The sequence below is a fragment of the Gymnoscopelus microlampas genome (genome assembly GCF_963454915.1).
Source record: "Gymnoscopelus microlampas genome assembly, chromosome: 19".
Lineage (NCBI taxonomy): Eukaryota > Metazoa > Chordata > Actinopteri > Myctophiformes > Myctophidae > Gymnoscopelus > Gymnoscopelus microlampas.
The window spans coordinates 2,356,052-2,374,777 of record NC_139956.1 but is presented as its reverse complement, the minus strand read 5'-3'; the positions used below and the strand labels follow the sequence as shown (position 1 = coordinate 2,374,777).

At 39.7% G+C, this 18,726-nt stretch overlaps 1 protein-coding gene across 8 annotated transcripts in view; it reads left to right on the top strand.

Annotated features, from left to right (window-relative positions):
* The first annotated feature begins 226 nt into the window (after positions 1 to 226).
* The window catches only part of LOC311034799 (NACHT, LRR and PYD domains-containing protein 12-like), a 136,470-nt gene continuing 117,970 nt past the window's right edge, over positions 227 to 18,726 (top strand). For 4 of the 8 annotated variants that reach the window (XM_084042799.1, XM_084042796.1, XM_084042795.1 and 1 more), the window contains exons 1-9: positions 2,705 to 2,811; positions 9,032 to 9,176; positions 10,141 to 10,254; positions 12,924 to 13,037; positions 13,734 to 13,850; positions 14,688 to 14,801; positions 15,511 to 15,627; positions 16,465 to 16,578; positions 17,002 to 17,121. In XM_084042799.1, the coding sequence (XP_083898925.1) occupies positions 2,793 to 2,811; positions 9,032 to 9,176; positions 10,141 to 10,254; positions 12,924 to 13,037; positions 13,734 to 13,850; positions 14,688 to 14,801; positions 15,511 to 15,627; positions 16,465 to 16,578; positions 17,002 to 17,121 (974 nt within the window). In that variant the 5' untranslated portion in view covers positions 2,705 to 2,792. Of the gene's footprint in view, positions 366 to 2,704; positions 2,812 to 9,031; positions 9,177 to 10,140; positions 10,255 to 12,923; positions 13,038 to 13,733; positions 13,851 to 14,687; positions 14,802 to 15,510; positions 15,628 to 16,464; positions 16,579 to 17,001; positions 17,122 to 18,494; positions 18,566 to 18,726 lie in introns of those variants that run through there. The other 4 variants (XM_084042794.1, XM_084042793.1, XM_084042798.1 and 1 more) reach the window with 4 other exon arrangements.

Sequence of the window (18,726 nt, the reverse complement as noted above, 5' to 3'; positions counted from 1 at the left end):
TAGCTTCTTTTAAATGCTCAATTCACAGTTTTAATGTGCAAATGGACCGTTTTTCAATGGTTTTCAATGGCTTCCGTTTACTCTAGAATATACTCTTATTCTGAAGAGATCGTCCACCGGAAGTCTTGTTGAGTTATTGTTGCTAGCGGAACACAGCTCGCAGCGAGACCCGACCGTAACGCTCCAGGTGTAAGAGCTGCTCATTGTGCTCAATGCTGGAGGAAGTGGGAGAGAATATCGGCGTGAAGAAGCTCTTGGGAAAGTGGATATATTTTTACTAAACAAGCGTTTTCTGCCATAACTTTCAAATGGATATGAAACTAGATGTCCAGACCTGAGCCCAGTTTACAGTCATTAAGTATTGGGTGAGTACACACTACACACGCTGCGCTACAACTTATAATATCACCGCAATGAAACAATGGGAGATATGGTTGTGTTTATGGAACAATAGCCTACATGTAATGTAACCTGACACTGTAGTCTTTCTGCAGCAGCTGAATCAGACTCGGTGGAAAGAGGAAAAACAGTAACTTTACACATTACATTCACAGACTGTCGCTGGATTATAAAACACTTCTTTATTAAACACTTGGAATAGTATGGAACACAGGCGTCCTGGAGGCACTGATAACCAGTGTTGTAGTGCTAATTTTGGAAGTGAGGGAGCGCACCCCCCCCCCCCCCCCATGATTAAAACATGTAAGAAAAATAAAATTAAAACAGAAGAAAAAAAGAAGTGAGGGAGCGCTGCTCCCCCGCGCCCCCCCTCCACTACACCCCTGCTGATAACACCCGTTTTAATACCCCTTTATATTTTAGTTTTGTACATGTACGGTGAACGGGGGTATTAAACACAGAACTGTGTATCGGACATAGCCTACCCTACACAGTCAGACTAAAGATAAGAGCAGCAGTCTAGTCTTTGCTAAACTGGATTGTTTATAGCTAAACATTATTAAACCGGTGTGAATGCAGCTCAGGTGTCAATCATAACAACAGTAGTGAGCAATTCAAAACGACATAATAAGAGAACCAAACTAAAATAAACAAGAATCAAGATAAATAATACTGAGCAGCTGCTGGTACCAGATGATCTGCTCTGGATCTGAATGACTGAATAGCCTACAGTGGCATTAACAATACATATAAATGCACAGTGAATATTAATTATTAGAATTATTCACTCGTTTGTATAATCATTCATATAATATACTACTACTTAATTAATGAATATAAAAAAGACAAAGTAGTGTTGTTCTCATGGTAGTCCATGAGCTAGACAAGATTTCATTATTGAAAGAGTGGGCAAAACCATACCTATATTAAATTGTTTATAGGGTCAATATAAGTAAATAAATAACCTTTCCACAGGAGCAGCTTTTTCATATTTATCACACATTTTGTTATTTTCCCCATACGTACAGGACAGGTGAAAAAATGACAACATTTAAAAAAGAGTTATCATAATGAAACTTCCCCAGTTGATTACTTACATGAAGACAATGATTTATCGTTTTACAAGTTTTCTGAAATGTTATATGTAAATATGCAAATTAGGCATTTAATCCATGAGCCAGAGCCCCAAAATTGAGCCAGATATTGAATATTCCCTCGTTTTAAAAACCTTTGACTCCAACATCTTAAAGGTTTCATGACGTTCAGTTTTACCACACATTAAAAGTCTTTGTCATGGTCCTTCAAACGTGTATAAAAAGTTAACAAAAAAATCCACTCCATTGATCCATGGCAGGTGTTTTTCTCTCACATTTCTAAAGCCTTTTCAACTGCAATGAAAAAAGAAACCTTTGCCTGCGGGTGTCGCTGTTGAGGGATTTTGCCTGTCAGTCATCGCCTCTGCTCCGCCCCCCCCCCCCCCCCCCCCCCCCCAAAGGAAAGCATAGGGGACGGGAGGTGCGAGGAGGAGAGTGGGCGGGATTAATCGGCTGTGACCTCACTGCCGAAGGGCCAAGCTCAGATTACTTCTCAGCCTCATTATTCAGAAAACCCCAGACCACAGAAAATCCACTGAATGTTCAAAGTTCAGATTTTTTGGGTGTAATTGAGGTCATAAAACCCCCAAAAAAACATCATAGAACCTTTAACAAAATGAACTAAGAATGTTGACTCTGGCTTTGTCCAATGTTCCAATGTTGATTCTGGAAAGTTATGCAAATTCAGGCATATTTTCCTAATGCATAATTTGCATATTTAAATATACAATTTCAGAAAACTTGTAATACGATAAATCATTGTCTTCATGTAAGTAATCAACTGGGGAAGTTTCATTATGATAAACTATTTTTTAAATGTAGTCATTTTTTCCCATGTACGTATGGGGAAGATAACTAAATGTGTGATAAATACTGTATGAAAAAACTGCTCCTGTGGAAAGGTTATCATATATTTATTTACTTATATTGACCCTATGAACAATTTAATATGTATGTTGTATGGTTTTGCCCACTCTTTCGATAATCATTGCTCAATTTTGGGGCTCATGGGCTATGGGGTGAAGCTTGGGTGTGGAGACCGATCATCTGTTTATATTCATAACTTACTTATTGAGTCATAAGGGAAGCGCTAGAAAAGCCTGGACTTGTTTCACTCCATTTATGCATACAGTTCAAACCATCGTCTGTAGGCTATAGAGGCGGGTTTACTATGACACAGATATAAAAGGCAATGAAAGTGCGCACACAGTGAAGGAACCATTTTGAGACTTTGAGACAAACACATTCACCATAATAACTTAACATCTACAACAATATTCAGATGACACAACAAAACAGATGGACCAAAACTTAATTAGTAAGTGTTGTTGTTTGTTTAATAGCCTACACTAGAAGTTCTAGAACTAGATGGTACACACAAACTGTTTAAATGTTTCTTTAATCCAACCCGAGTCTTCCTCGATCTTATGTCTGTCTCTAGTCTATAGCCTCCGTTCTTTTTGTGGTTGTTATATGATGATGTCACCACCAACATGTAGAAGGCAAGGCGGACCAGAACATACATGTTGTTCACATATACGTGAATTATTTAGCGGAGCGTGACGGTTTTTAACGGAGCGGTGAGCGTGTTTATTGAAAGGTAGGAGCAGAAACTCTGAGTTTCAGCCGGAGCCGCGCACCACATCATTTGAGCGGTAACCGGAAGCCTCGCTCCAAAACACACTCGCCCCCATTTTTAGGCATAGTTTTACTGACGTTACGTTTAGGAATACCAGGTGAATACCGTCGGATTTGCCCCGGGGCGACGGGGGCAAATCCGTTTGGGGCGAGCGTTATGGCACTCTCGCTCTCTCTCTCTCTCTCTCTCTCTCTCAGTTTATCACCGTAAATGACCCCCCCCCCCCCAACTGTTTATTGCACATGTTGCATTGTATATTATTGTTTGTCTTTAAATGTTTCTATGAATTGAAAACACATGAACACCAATGGAAACATGCCATAGAGCTTTCTTGGGTTTAATCAGAATAATTGTGACATGTGGCTATACTTATTTTTATGACTGCCCGTCACTCCGCAGGAGTTATTTCGACTCATTTCTTTCCACACGGGCCACAGCAGAGGGGTGTCTGCCAGTGTTGCTAGATTTTGGAAGAGAAACAAGCGGCCAGGTTTTGATTGATTGATTGTTTGTTTGATTGATTGAATACTTTATTAACAGTTTGCAACGTACAGTTCAATACAAGGTCTGTTAAGAGGATTTTAAACCCCAAAAAGAGCGGTTTTGAAGGAGAGTAAGGATTCACTTGTTTTTCTAACTGTAGCATACCATAGCAGTAGAACACATTTAATCCCATGTTAGAGCCAAATCTGGTGTTGTGATTGATTGTGAACGGCGTTGACATTTTAGAAGTAGTTTGACAGGTACATGTGTGTCTTTGTGGTGTATCTTGTAGACCCATTGCAAGTTGCTGTACTCTGTCCTCTACCCTGAGCAGGGGTCATCGCCATGCCAGCTTGTGATGGACATTTTCATCAATATTACATTTTTGCCACAGACATACAAAATAAGTGATTCATATATATTTTTTTACCAGAAATGTGTAATGAGCTCCCAATGTGCCATATTGTCTACGCCAATGTGCTACACATTTTACAAAGTCTGTCTGTCTGTCTGTCTTGTGTCTGGCAGTAATCAAAACCTCAGGAATCTCCTCAAACATAAAGCAGTCTGTGTGCCAAACTTCAAGATGAGAGAAAACTTGACTCACGAGTCAGTCTATAAATGCTTCACTCAACTGTATCCTGTATTTGTTGTGAAAACTGGAAACTTTAGGAGAGAAAACAAAACAACTGCATTGCATAACCAGTCCAAAGTTTTTAGAACAGCCCTTCATTCTTGACAACATGTTGCAAACATGTTGCCTACTTTGTCTGTCTGTCTGCCTGCCTGTCTCTCTCTCTCTCCCTCCCTCTCTCTGTCTGAGGCGTGTGGCGCAGCAACATTACACAGGGTGTGCTGTGGCCTAGGGGAGCGTCATAGGAACGGCAGCAGCATTTAACACTTTGGGTGCACTTGTTTACACATTGGACACACAAGGGTGGAACCCTAATACTGTATGTGCAAAAACAAACTGTGTTGAAACCTGAGTTCTGATGGATCTAATGGTAGTTACTATTTAGTCACAAGCTCTTTTCATTTGTTTCACTTTTGATTGGTTCAATATTTATAAAACTCACAGACACACTTAATCATTTTAACTTTAACTTTCAAAATCTTTCGAAAGTTGCATAATTAGCCGATCTACAAGCTCACAATATGTTGCGATGCGACACGTTGTGAGCTTGTAGATCAGCCATCTTTTTTGCAACACTGTCATATGGCGAAGTAGGACATTAATTTACAACAGAAAAACAGTTATGTGGAGATATGGGGTCAGCAGCCATATGTAGGGTGTTTCAAGTTTGCCTCCCAGTATGGTTGAAAATGCTTTGATCGAGTACTGTGCTCGTCATTTAATATACTCAGAGCAGAGCATGTGAGCGGAGCTGAGCTGTGTGTCTGAAACACTGTCTTTTGGCACAAATGCATCAGTATAGAGAGCCTAGGTGGACAGCAACTATGATGCTGCTTTTTGAAGACGGACAATATTAAATCCTGTGGGTTAATGATTAATCACCAGGTTCCAGAGAGCTAGGGGGGGCTCACAAAGCAGGTGTGGTTCAGCCAAAACCAGTTGCTATATAAACATAACTGACACAAGGAATTTATAAACTGTGTGGATGATGGATACATTTGAATGAAATATTAAGAGATAAGAGACGTGCGCTTCTGTTTCAGTATTGAGGATTTCTTTGTGTCTGACCGTGCGACCGGTCAAGCTCAAACATGTGGTGAGCAGTCCTCGCTCATAGTTCTGCTCCTACCGTTTTATAAACCCGCTCCCCGCTACGTTAAAAATCATACTGATCCGCTCACATGCTCTGACTCAAAGCTAGACAAGGGGCCTGTCGAGCAAATGTGCCAACTTAGCAAAAACAAGCAAAGTAGAAAAGCACCTCTAGGATAGGGTTTAAGAGCTTAAATGTTTACCATCTGTAAATAACCTAACACAACAAGACAAAGTTAGTGAATCGCTTTGTTAGAGCCAATTTAATTGTTTTAATTACATGACTTCAGTTTGTTAATCCGTTGTCCCATACCGTATCAGCCTATAGAGGATATGCGTGTGACATCATCATCAAACCCGGAAGTTATGCAGGAATGCCTACTGAGTGTCAAAAAAATACTTTCTGGCCTTGACAGCCCATGCATCCAAACAGAAAAGTCATATCTGATTGCATTAAACAACATTAAACAATGTTAAACTCACTTTGCATGTTGCTTTGCCACTCGCTTTGCCACTCGATGTGCCATTCACTTTAAGCTTGCGCATACCCTCTATTGGAAGATGCTTGGGGTAGCCTAGGGGGAATGTGCGTGAAAAGTTTCACGGCAATCACACGCTGATTGATGATGATGATGATTTGAGGCATTTTGTTCAAAACGGACCACTCCTGCAAACTTTGGAAGCCAATCCTAGCCAATCAGGATGGAATATGAAATAGAGATAATGTGTACCGATTCGCATGATGTTTGGACAACATTTGTAGGAGTAATATAAAAATTAATGTTTTGCAAAAATCTGCCTCCCGGTGGCGCTATAACAGGCTGATGTGAAACATTTGGGTCAGAGGTTCTGCTCTGGCATCCAGGGAGTGTGTGTGCACAGTTTCACGTTGGTCAGGCCAACGGTGCCAGAGATCAGCTGTTCACAGTATTAGTCAGCTATCTAACACTAGAAGTTGCACATCGTCACTATGTCGGTCAGAAACCTTGTATCTCCTCCTGGGTTCGATTCCCGCCAGGGACGCTGTGGGCGTGTCTTCTCCTCCGCGTCATCAGCGCCCATACCCTAGGTGGGGGTTGGCGAAAGGGCCTACTCTGTGTGGAGTTTGCATGTTCTCCCCGTGTCTCCTAGGGTAGTTAATACCCTCACAAAAACATGTAGTAATCCTGGTCGCTATACCGCCTCCCCCTGGTCAGCCGGGGCGCCTGATGGAGGGGAAGGGAACTGGTTGGAATAACGTGTTCCTTCCACGCGCTACGTCCAACCAGGGAAACTCCCCCCTGTCAGGTGACAAGAAGGTCAGTTGGCTCTCATGCATTGAAGGAGGCATGAGCTCGGCCCTGGCCTCCCTAGACTGGTGGGGGAGTGTAGTGCCTAGGATCACTTAGCAAATTGGCACCGAGTGAAAAAAGGGTTACAAAATCGCGGGACAAAACAAAAAGAAAAAAAAAAAAAAAAGAAACCCTGTATCTCCATAATATATGTTTTTTTCATAATTCAATGCACTATTTTACTCATTGTCGTATGTCAGTGTTGCGACGTGACACATTGTTAGCTTGTGGATCTGCTATTTCGCTATTTTTATTAGTTATTCACAAAATAAATAATAGTTTTAGACATGCAAGGTTTCCATCCGGCAACGACCAGTTTGAGCCTGTCTCGGTCTAGAGTCTGTCTTGTGGTAATTTGACCGCACGTGTGCGCGCGCGCACACACACACACACACACACACACACACACACACACACACACACACACACACACACACACACACACAGTGATAAAGGGTTTCTTTATCCGCTGTACACACAGGGCATGCAGGCTCTGCCATTTACAATAAGTCACATGACTTCAGGGAAAGTTGGAAGTGAAGTTTTCTTTAGCGTGTGGATTCTTTTTAGTCCTTTTTTATTTATGAGCATTGAAGTACATGTAAAACGAGAAAAAGTCTCCGCCAGGTCAGGTAGGTTATTGTCGGCCAGCAATGTTTGGAATTCGCCAATCAGGATGGAATATGAAAAATCGGACCGAACCATATTGATCACTTGACTATAGAGATAATGTGTACCGATTTGCATGATGTTATTTTGCCGAGCGAGACGTTTTTTAACGGAGCGGCGAGCGTGTTTATGGAAAGGTGCGTAGGAGCATAAACTCTGAGACAGCCGGGCCGCGCACCACATCATTTCAGCGGTAACCGGAAGCCTCGCCCCAAAACACACTCTCCCCCACTTTTTTTCGCAGACCAGCTGTTCTTGTATTTGTTTTACTGAGGATAAGGTTACTTAGATTAGAAATAAGGTTAGGATTAGAATATCCATAGTCTTACTGAGGTTTTTAGGCATAGTTTACTGAGTATCAGGACGGAGGAGAGAGAGTTCACTCTAGCGGTATGGAGCGACTCCGTCACTGCCAGGAGGGCAGTCTCGGTCGAGTGACCCACTTTGAACCCAGACTGGTGGGAGTCCAGGAGGTTGTTCTGGTGGAGGTACGAGGACAGTTGTTTAAAGACAGCACGTTCGAGAGTTTTAGATAGGAAAGTTGTCCAATAATTGTAGTGGAGTAAAAGTACTGTATTTGCCTCTGAGATGGAATGGAGCAGAAGTTAAAGTATTAAAAATTGGAAATACTCCAGTAAAGTAAAAATATCTCAACATTTTACCTAAGTACAGTACTTGAGTAGGCCTACATGTACTTAGTTACTTTACACCACTGGCTGTACTTTTAAATTGTCATTAAAATATTCAATCAATAATAGTGAACTAGTTATATAATAATTTAATATAAATGTGTTAGTTCTATTATAAGTACTTATAGTTAAGTAGTTACATTATAACAGTACAAGTCACAATTATAGTTTGGTCTCCCTGCTCTTCTATGGAGACATTGTGTGGTCTGGTAGGACGCCTACTGGTTGAAAGAGGTATTGATTAGGGGTGTCACGATTCACTTACCTCACGATTCGATTCAAAATCGATTCCTAGGGTGCCGATTCGATTAAAATTGCGATTCTGCGATTAATTGATATTCGATTCGATTCTGCGATTTATTGCGATTTTCTAGGGTGCCGATTCGATTAAAATTGCGATTCTGCGATTTATTGCGATTTTCTAGGGTGCCGATTCGATTAAAATTGCGATTCTGCGATTAATTGATATTCGATTCTGCGATTTATTGCGATTTTATTAAAAAAAAAAAAAAATTAAAAAAAAAAAAAAAAAAAAAAATTAAAAAATGTTTTTAAAAAATCGATTTTAATATTTTGAATCGATTTTTAAAATCGTGGCATTAAGAATCGCGATTTATTCATGAATCGATTTTTTTTGACAGCCCTAGTATTGATACATGATACATGATAAAGGTACAGGGGTGTAGCGTCAGGATATTATGTTGGTGATATTGACTCATAGCAGGTTTACAGTTAATTGTATGTAATCACCCTGTGACAATTGTACTATTGATACGTTATTATATATACTGTTAAAGACAGACAACTGTTGTCTGCAACCGTCCATAACATAATTATAGCCTATGTACCTTTTTTGCCACCATATATGTTTGACGTCTGTGTGTGTGTGTGTGTGTGTGTGTGTGTGTGTGTGTGTGTGTGTGTGTGTGTGTGTGTGTGTGTGTGTGTGTGTGTGTGTGTGTGTGTGTGTGTGTGTGTGTGTGTGTGTGTGACCTTGACAGGTTTAATAAAGAGCAAAATGGAGGGAGAGGAGGAGAAACCTGACAAACATCACATCCACAGACCACAGTCTCCAACAGACAGCTATGTGTCTATGGACAGTGACTGTTCTGACTGCAGTGATGAACCTGGACTTCCAGAAACAAAGTGTGTAACTCTTCCTCTACACACAACACTATAACATGACAAAGACAAAGTGATCACAGGCTATATTACTATACATGTGCAATTACTAAAATAAAGTAAACATAGAGTATAATAACAGCGTGTCCTCCCTGTCCAATGTTTCACTATAGATTGTAAGTTACTATGTGTTTAGTTTGTGAATGAAGTTGTACAAATCGTAATCTATCTATCTATGTAACAAACTATTATCTATCTATCTATTAGAGATGCCGCGATCCGATTAACAGATCGGATATCGGCCCGATATCAGCTAAAAAATGGAGATCGAATCGCAGCGAAAATTACCAGTACATTCCAATACTCCACTCCAGCACTTCTAACCAGCATGTTGTGAAACTTTGCTGACTATGATTCTGGAGAGGTTATGTTCTCTGTTTGAGTAATATCACTTGATCAATCCTTTTTTAACATTAAGCTTTAACATAACATCAGTAATAAAAAGTAAAGATAAAAAACATGGAGCGTGGACCACGGCCACATGTTGTACGGGCTGACACATCCGTGCAACTCAAGCAACACAGAAGTGCGCAGCGCGACAGCGTGTCTCCCAAGACTTCATTAAAATTCTCCGTCACCGTCATCCACACAAGTATGTTTATAAATACCTTGTTGTGACTGTTAAGTTATATCACCAGCTGATGAAACAGTACGATTTGAAACGCAAATGACAGATGACAGAATGTTTCTGCATACATAAATCGCACACAGGTGTGACTGCAGGCAGGGCCATGCAGTCATGCCCTTATATGGGGATTGGTGAGGCGGCTCCCTATAGTAATTAGGATGCTAATAATTAGGATAGGTGGGGCTTCCACTTATAATACTTAGGATTAACTGGCGTACCCCTTCAACTCTCTAATCAATGTTGAAGAACTATTGAAGAAATCTTACCAAAGTGTGGATAAGAAATGTTTTATGATTCCAGAAGGGTTTACCAGAGACCAGTCTCTCCAACACCCAGCCTTCTGTCTATGAAGAGTGACAAGTCTAAAGGAAATCCTCCTGTCTTCAGTAATGAACCTGGACCTCCAGACACACAGTATGTGAATCCTCCTACAATATACACAACACTATGACATGACAAAGTGATATCATGTTAAGTTAGATGTTAAACTGAAGACAATAACCTTTTCTTCAATTCTACAATTGTATAGGGATTGTTTGGGATAGTTGATCTCAGGGATTCCGTTAGCCGGTATTTACCGGCCAGGGTCCATTTCAAGATTTTGGTTATCACCTACAGAGCACTACATGGTCAGGCTCCACAATATCTAATCGACCTGGTCCCACGCCATGAGCCACAAAGAGCCCTAAGGTCAGCCGATATTGGGTCTTTTAAAGGTCACCAGAACATTTTTAAAGACCAAAGGTGACAGGGCCTTCCAAACTGTTGCCCCAAATCTTTGGAATGGTCTCCCACAAGCCCTGAGAGATGCTGCATCTGTTGACATTTTTAAAAACAACTTAAAAACGCTTTTATTTGAGCAGGCGTTTATTGATGTTGTATGATCTTGCTTTCTCTTTGTCTGTTATTGTTATTGTTAAGAGACACTTTGTACAGCTTTTAATTACCTTTGTTTGTTGTTTTTATTTTCTGTATGTAAAGCACTTTGTGAGTTTCTCTCTGTGAGAGGTGCTATATAAATAAAATGTACTTACTTACTTACTTACATTGACCGGTAAAATGTTTAATTGGCCGGTAATTATAAACACCACCGGCCACCGTGGCCCGCTGGGAAAATGCTGTTATTAGGCTATTTTATCATTTAAGCCTATTATTAATATTATTATGTGGATAAAGTAGTTGGCTACAACCATTAAAATCATAATCATTTAAAGTTTATATCATGATCTTATTAGTTATAGATTAGCCTATTCGTTGTATGATGGTGTCGCGCATTGAAAATATCAGAGCTACAAGCTCACAGCACGTCGCAACGCGCCGCATTGTGAGCTTGTATGTCTGCTATTTTTCATACGCCACAACACAGCTGTGTCTCCTCCTAATCAGCGCTGAGTGGGGTGGTTCACTCGGTGTTGATAAACATAACCGGGATTTTCCGAGGTGTCACTGATAGAATATGAACCAAGCCGGACCCAATTGTCGATAGAGGGACCCGAACACATGTGGGTCGTGGATAGTATGCAAGCACAGTGACTGTCTGTCTGCAATGGATAAAGTGGTGAAAGTTGGTGAAAGCTGGTGACACTGATTTTTAGCAGGCAAGAGTAATCATCCTCGCGCAAGGCCACATAGTATATCATGACATATATAATTAATTAACGTTAACAAAACAAAACAAAACCTACTTTTGCATATCAAGGTTGAATGAGAATCGATGTAAAGACCAAAATATATATTAATTTGTTTATACTGAGTGTGCGACGCTGTCGCGCAGGGAAAGGCTCTGGCGCAGCTCGCCCCAAAACACCCTCGCCCCCATTTTTCAGGCGGACCAGCGGTTCTTGTATTTTGTATTTGTTTTACTGAGGATAAGGGTAGAAATAGGTTTAGGATTAGGCATAGTTTTACTGAGGTTAAGATTAGGAATAAGGTTAGGTTTAGACATAGTTTACTGAGGTTAAGATTAGGAATAAGGTTAGGTTTAGGCATAGTTTTACTGAGGTTAAGATTAGGAATAAGGTTAGGTTTAGGCATAGTTTTACTGAGGTTAAGATTAGGAATAAGGTTAGGTTTAGGCATAGTTTTACTGAGGTTACATTTAGGAATAAGGTTAGGTTTAGATATAGTTTTACTGAGGTTAAGATTAGGAATAAGGTTAGGTTTAGGCATAGTCTACTGATATGTTTAGGAATACCAGGCGAATACCGCCTTATTTTACCCGGGGCGACTGTGTTTTGGGGCGAGCGGGCGTTTTCATAGTTTTGGTATTCATTGCGCAGCAGCTCACTCATGCGGTCATGCACACTTTATTCATTTCATTTTTGGCAAGCGACATATCTACATGATATAGTAGATCATATAATTTAGTTATCTATAAAAACAGGAACAGATTGCATCTCTGATAAAGTGGGAAGAAGCGCAGCTCTAACGTAACAAGGTGTAATGATCAGTTGGGTGCATGTATGCAGTGCAAACACGCATGTGACGTTGATACAATATAATACGGCCGGTAAATGTATTCTTTGGCCGGTAAAATATAATCCTGCCGGCCATGGTGGCCGGCCCAAAAAATGCCTAGCGGAAACCCTGGTTGATCTATCACAACACATCCAATTACTGCCCGTTTTGAGCTTGTAGATCTGTATTTTTTTAACATTTGGATACATCTTGGAAAATTGTGAAAAATTCACAAATCTTCTCTTATACGAGTAATCTGCAGCCAAAAACATGTTAATTTGGGGTCCTTGATATTGAAAATGTTTGAGAACCACTGCTTTACAGTTTTCAACAGGCCTGAAAATTACAATCCAACCCGAACAGACCTGGTTGAGTTGAAGCTCAAGCCCCTCACCCCATACCCCCCCCATAACCCCCCAGCCGACCCACCCTCAACCACCCCCACCATTTCCCCCAAACTAAGGAATATAACTACATTTTATTACCGTTTGCTATTTTAATGCTAGGTTTTGTAGTTTTTCCTGTTTTACGTTTTACTCTATCATAAAACGTACAACATACCACATACAAACAAATTGAATGTTTCATTCACATGATGATTGTATAAAATGTTTTTATGATTCCAGAAGTGTTCACCACAGACCAGAGTCTCCAACACCCAGCCTTCTGTCTATGAAGAGTGACCGGTCTAAAGGAAATCCTCCTGTCTTCAGTGATCAACCTGGACCTCCAGACACAAAGTATGTGAATCCTCCTACAATATACACAACACTATGACACGACAAAGTGATATCATGCTAAGTTACATAAGCAAATTACTAATTAACACAAGACATGTTTTATAGTATTGTTAGTATTGTTATGTCATGATGAAGCTATACCAGCCCACTTTACATTGTGGCTTATAAGTCTTTCTTGAGCCATCAGTCAACGACTGAACATGTAGACAACCCGGCCTGGTGAAGATATGCGCTCAGTTCTAGTTCTTCTCATGTCATTTTGGAAAGTCATGGTGTCTGATGTAATTTATACTGGTGTTCCCAGTCTGGTTCTGTACAAACATAATGGACACAAGACATTAATGATCAGCATCCTTCATTGTAGACTTTCATCCATTTGCACTGAACCTTTTCATACACACACACACACACACACACACCAAAACAATGTCATCACACACACACACACACACACACACACACACACACACACACACACACACACACACACACACACACACACACACACACACACACACACTAGGGCTGCATGACATGAACAAAATGTCATATCTCTATATTAATGCCAAATATCTCTATCGATACGATATTACTGTTCAAATTTTGATATTTTAAGTGTAGCAACAGTGAAATCTAAGCATTCTTCAATAAATAGCATACAACAAGTCGATATCACTCTCAATGTTATGATTCCAGAAGGAGAAGTGTTCACCACAGACCAGGGTCTCCAACACCCAGCCTTCTGTCTATGAAGAGTGACAAGTCTAAAGGAAATCCTCCTGTCTTCAGTGAACCTGGACCTCCAGACACACAGTATGTGAATCCTCCTACAATATACACAACACTATGACATGACAAAGTGATATCATGTTAAGTTACATGTTAAACTGAAAAAAAAACAAAAAACTTTTCTTCAATTCTACAATTGTATAATATAGGATTTAAAATTATATAATATTTTTATCATAATATATATAGAGCAGTGGTTCTCAAATTGTGGTCTGGGGACCCCCAGGGGTCCTTGAGGGAGCTCCAGGCAGTCCAATGTAAAACAAGGAACAGTTTAACAACTTTAACCCTATTTTATACATTGTTTGGGATAGCTGATCTACAAGATCACAACACATCCAATTACTGCCCGTTTTGAGCTTGTAGATCTGTATTTTTATTTTAACATTTGTGTGAAAAGTGCACAAATCTTTTCTTGTACAAGTCCCTGGCAGATATATTTTCAGACAGGGATCTGCAGCCAAATACATATGAATTTGGGGGTCCTTGATATTGAAAATGTTTGAGAACCACTGCTTTACAGTTTTCAACAGGCCTGAAAATTACAATCCAACCCGAACAGACCTGGTTGAGTTAAAGTTCAAGCCCCTAACCCACCCCATAACCCCCCAGCCCAGCCACCCTCATCCACCCCTCCCCATACCTCCACCCTCACATATCCCGTCAGCCGTCACAACCCCATTTCCCCAAACTAAGGAATATCTACAAACAAACTACTTTTTATTATCGTTTGCTATTTAATTGCTAGGTTTTGTAGTTTTTCCTGTTTTACGTTTTACTCTCTCATAAAACATACTACATACAAACAAAGTGACTGTTTCATTCACAAGATAATTGTATAAAATGTTTTTATGATTCCAGAAGTGTTCACCACAGACCAGAGTCTCCAACACCCAGCCTTCTGTCTATGAAGAGTGACCGGTCTAAAGGAAAACCTCCTGTCTTCAGTGATGAACCTGGACCTCCAGACACACAGTATGTGAATCCTCCTACAATATACACAACACTATGACACGACAAAGTGATATCATGCTAAGTTACATGTGCAAATGATTATAACACAAGACATGTTTTATAGTATTGTTAGAATTGTTATATTTTCATGATGAAGCTATACCAGCCCACTTTACATTATGGCTTATAAGTCTTTCTTGAGCCATCAGTCAAAGACTGAACATGTAGACAACCCGGCCTGGTGAAGATATGCGCTCAGTTCTAGTTCTTCTCATGTCATTTTGGAAAGTCATGGTGTCTGATGTAATTTATACTGGTGTTCCCAGTCTGGTTCTGTACAAACATAATGGACACAAGACATTAATGATCAGCATCCTTCATTGTAGACTTTCATCCATTTGGACTGAACCTTTTCATACACACACACACACACACACACACCAAAACAATGTCATCACACACACACACACACACACACACACACAAACACACACACACACACACACACACACACACACACACACACACACACACACACACACACACACACACACTAGGGCTGCATGACATGAACAAAATGTCATATCTCTATATTAATGCCAAATATCTCTATCGATACGATATTACTGTTCAAATTTTGATATTTTAAGTGTAGCAACAGTGAAATCTAAGCATTCTTCAATAAATAGCATACAACAAGTCGATATCACTCTCAATGTTATGATTCCAGAAGGAGAAGTGTTCACCACAGACCAGGGTCTCCAACACCCAGCCTTCTGTCTATGAAGAGTGACAAGTCTAAAGGAAATCCTCCTGTCTTCAGTGAACCTGGACCTCCAGACACACAGTATGTGAATCCTCCTACAATATACACAACACTATGACATGACAAAGTGATATCATGTTAAGTTACATGTTAAACTGAAAAAAAAACAAAAAACTTTTCTTCAATTCTACAATTGTATAATATAGGATTTAAAATGATATAATATTTTTATCATAATATATATAGAGCAGTGGTTCTCAAATTGTGGTCTGGGGACCCCCAGGGGTCCTTGAGGGAGCTCCAGGCAGTCCAATGTAAAACAAGGAACAGTTTAACAACTTTAACCCTATTTTATACATTGTTTGGGATAGCTGATCTACAAGATCACAACACATCCAATTACTGCCCGTTTTGAGCTTGTAGATCTGTATTTTTATTTTAACATTTGTGTGAAAAGTGCACAAATCTTTTCTTGTACAAGTCCCTGGCAGATATATTTTCAGACAGGGATCTGCAGCCAAATACATATCAATTTGGGGGTCCTTGATATTGAAAATGTTTGAGAACCACTGCTTTACAGTTTTCAACAGGCCTGAAAATTACAATCCAACCCGAACAGACCTGGTTGAGTTAAAGTTCAAGCCCCTAACCCACCCCATAACCCCCCAGCCCAGCCACCCTCATCCACCCCTCCCCATACCTCCACCCTCACATATCCCGTCAGCCGTCACAACCCCATTTCCCCAAACTAAGGAATATCTACAAACAAACTACTTTTTATTATCGTTTGCTATTTAATTGCTAGGTTTTGTAGTTTTTCCTGTTTTACGTTTTACTCTCTCATAAAACATACTACATACAAACAAAGTGACTGTTTCATTCACAAGATAATTGTATAAAATGTTTTTATGATTCCAGAAGTGTTCACCACAGACCAGAGTCTCCAACACCCAGCCTTCTGTCTATGAAGAGTGACCGGTCTAAAGGAAAACCTCCTGTCTTCAGTGATCAACCTGGACCTCCAGACACACAGTATGTGAATCCTCCTACAATATACACAACACTATGACACGACAAAGTGATATCATGCTAAGTTACATGTGCAAATGATTATAACACAAGACATGTTTTATAGTATTGTTAGAATTGTTATATTTTCATGATGAAGCTATACCAGCCCACTTTACATTGTGGCTTATAAGTCTTTCTTGAGCCATCAGTCAAAGACTGAACATGTAGACAACCCGGCCTGGTGAAGATATGCGCTCAGTTCTAGTTCTTCTCATGTCATTTTGGAAAGTCATGGTGTCTGATGTAATTTATACTGGTGTTCCCAGTCTGGTTCTGTACAAACATAATGGACACAAGACATTAATGATCAGCATCCTTCATTGTAGACTTTCATCCCATTTGCACTGAGAAATCTCAATATCCCTCTCAAATTTTTGATTCCAGAAGGAGAAGGGTTCACCACAGACCAGAGTCTCCAACACCCAGCCTTCTGTCTATGAAGAGTGACAAGTCTAAAGGAAATCCTCCTGTCTTCAGTGATGAACCTGGACCTCCAGACACAAAGTATGTGAATCCTCCTACAATATACACAACACTATGACATGACAAAGTGATATCATGTTAAGTTACGGTACATGTTAAACTGAAAAAAATAACCTTTTCTTCAATTCTAAAATTGTATAATATAGTATGTAAAATTATATAATATATTTATCATAATATATGTAGAGCAGTGGTTCTCAAAGTGTGGTCTGGGGACCCCCGGGGGTCCTTGAGGGAGCTCCAGACAGTCCAATGTAAAACAAGGAACAGTTTAACAACTTTAACCCTATTTTATACATTGTTTGGGATATCTGCTCTACAAGATCACAACACATCCAATTACTGCCCGTTTTGAGCTTGTAGATCTGTATTTTTTTAACATTTGGATAAATCTTGGAAAATTGTGAAAAGTGCACAAATCTTCTCTTATACGAGTCCCTGGCAGATATTATTTTCAGACAGGGATCTGCAGCAAACACAAGACTATATAATGTAATAATATAATAATAGTGAATAATGTAACGATAGTTTCATGTTCACTATTCTACTGAATAATGTAATGATAGTTTCATATTCACTATTCTACTGAATAATGTAATGATAGTTTCATATTCACTATTCTACTGAATAATGTAATGATAGTTTCATATTCACTATTCTACTGAGCTTTGCATGGTCAGGCCACAAAATACCTAACCGACCTGGTCCCACGTTATGTACCAGGGAGGGCCCTTTGGTCTGCTGAACAGGGTCTGTTTACTCTGTTAACAGTTCCCAACACAAATTGACAAAAGAGAGACTTTCAGGCTGTAGCTCCCAAGCTTTGGAATGCTCTTCCACATGCCTTGAGAACTGCAGCCGCTGTGGACATTTTTAAGAACAACCTTAAAACGCTATTATTTGAACAAGCTTTTGCAAATGTTACATGATTTTGTCTCCACTTTTGTATCGTTATTTGCTCTACTGCTTGAGATGAATTGTTTACAGTTCTACCTATTTTAATACCTTGTTTTATTTTTAATCTCTATTTATGTGAAGCACTTTTCGAGCCATCTCTGTGAGAAGTGCTATATAAATAAAATGTACTTACTTACTGCTCTCTGGCACTGCCCACCATGGCTGGGGCACCGTCCGTCATTATGGAAGCAAATTTGAACAGGGACAGATCAGTTTTGATGAAAAAGTCCATGAAAACATGTTGCACCTTTGACGATGTACAACTGGACCATGTGTTTGTAGCATGAATATAGAGTGCTGTCATTTCTGTTTGCAGACTGACATTAAGTATGTTTCATGCCTTTGAGTGATATTGATATATATATATATATATATATATATATATATTGATATATATTGATATTATATAAGTATCTTTTTTCTCTTTATTGTCGTAGTAGTAGACTGAAGACTTCCAGTCAAACCACACCTGGACTGAAGACACCCAGTCAAACCAGCAGTGGACAAAGTAAGACTGGACACAATGTACACTAATTAACATTTCATGTTTATTATTGAAATGTTTGAAATGGCAGAAGACATTGTCAGACTAAATGTCCACAATGTGTCATCAGTATCCATGTTTAAATAATGATGCTAAATGTATCAACTGTGTATGAAAACCAATGA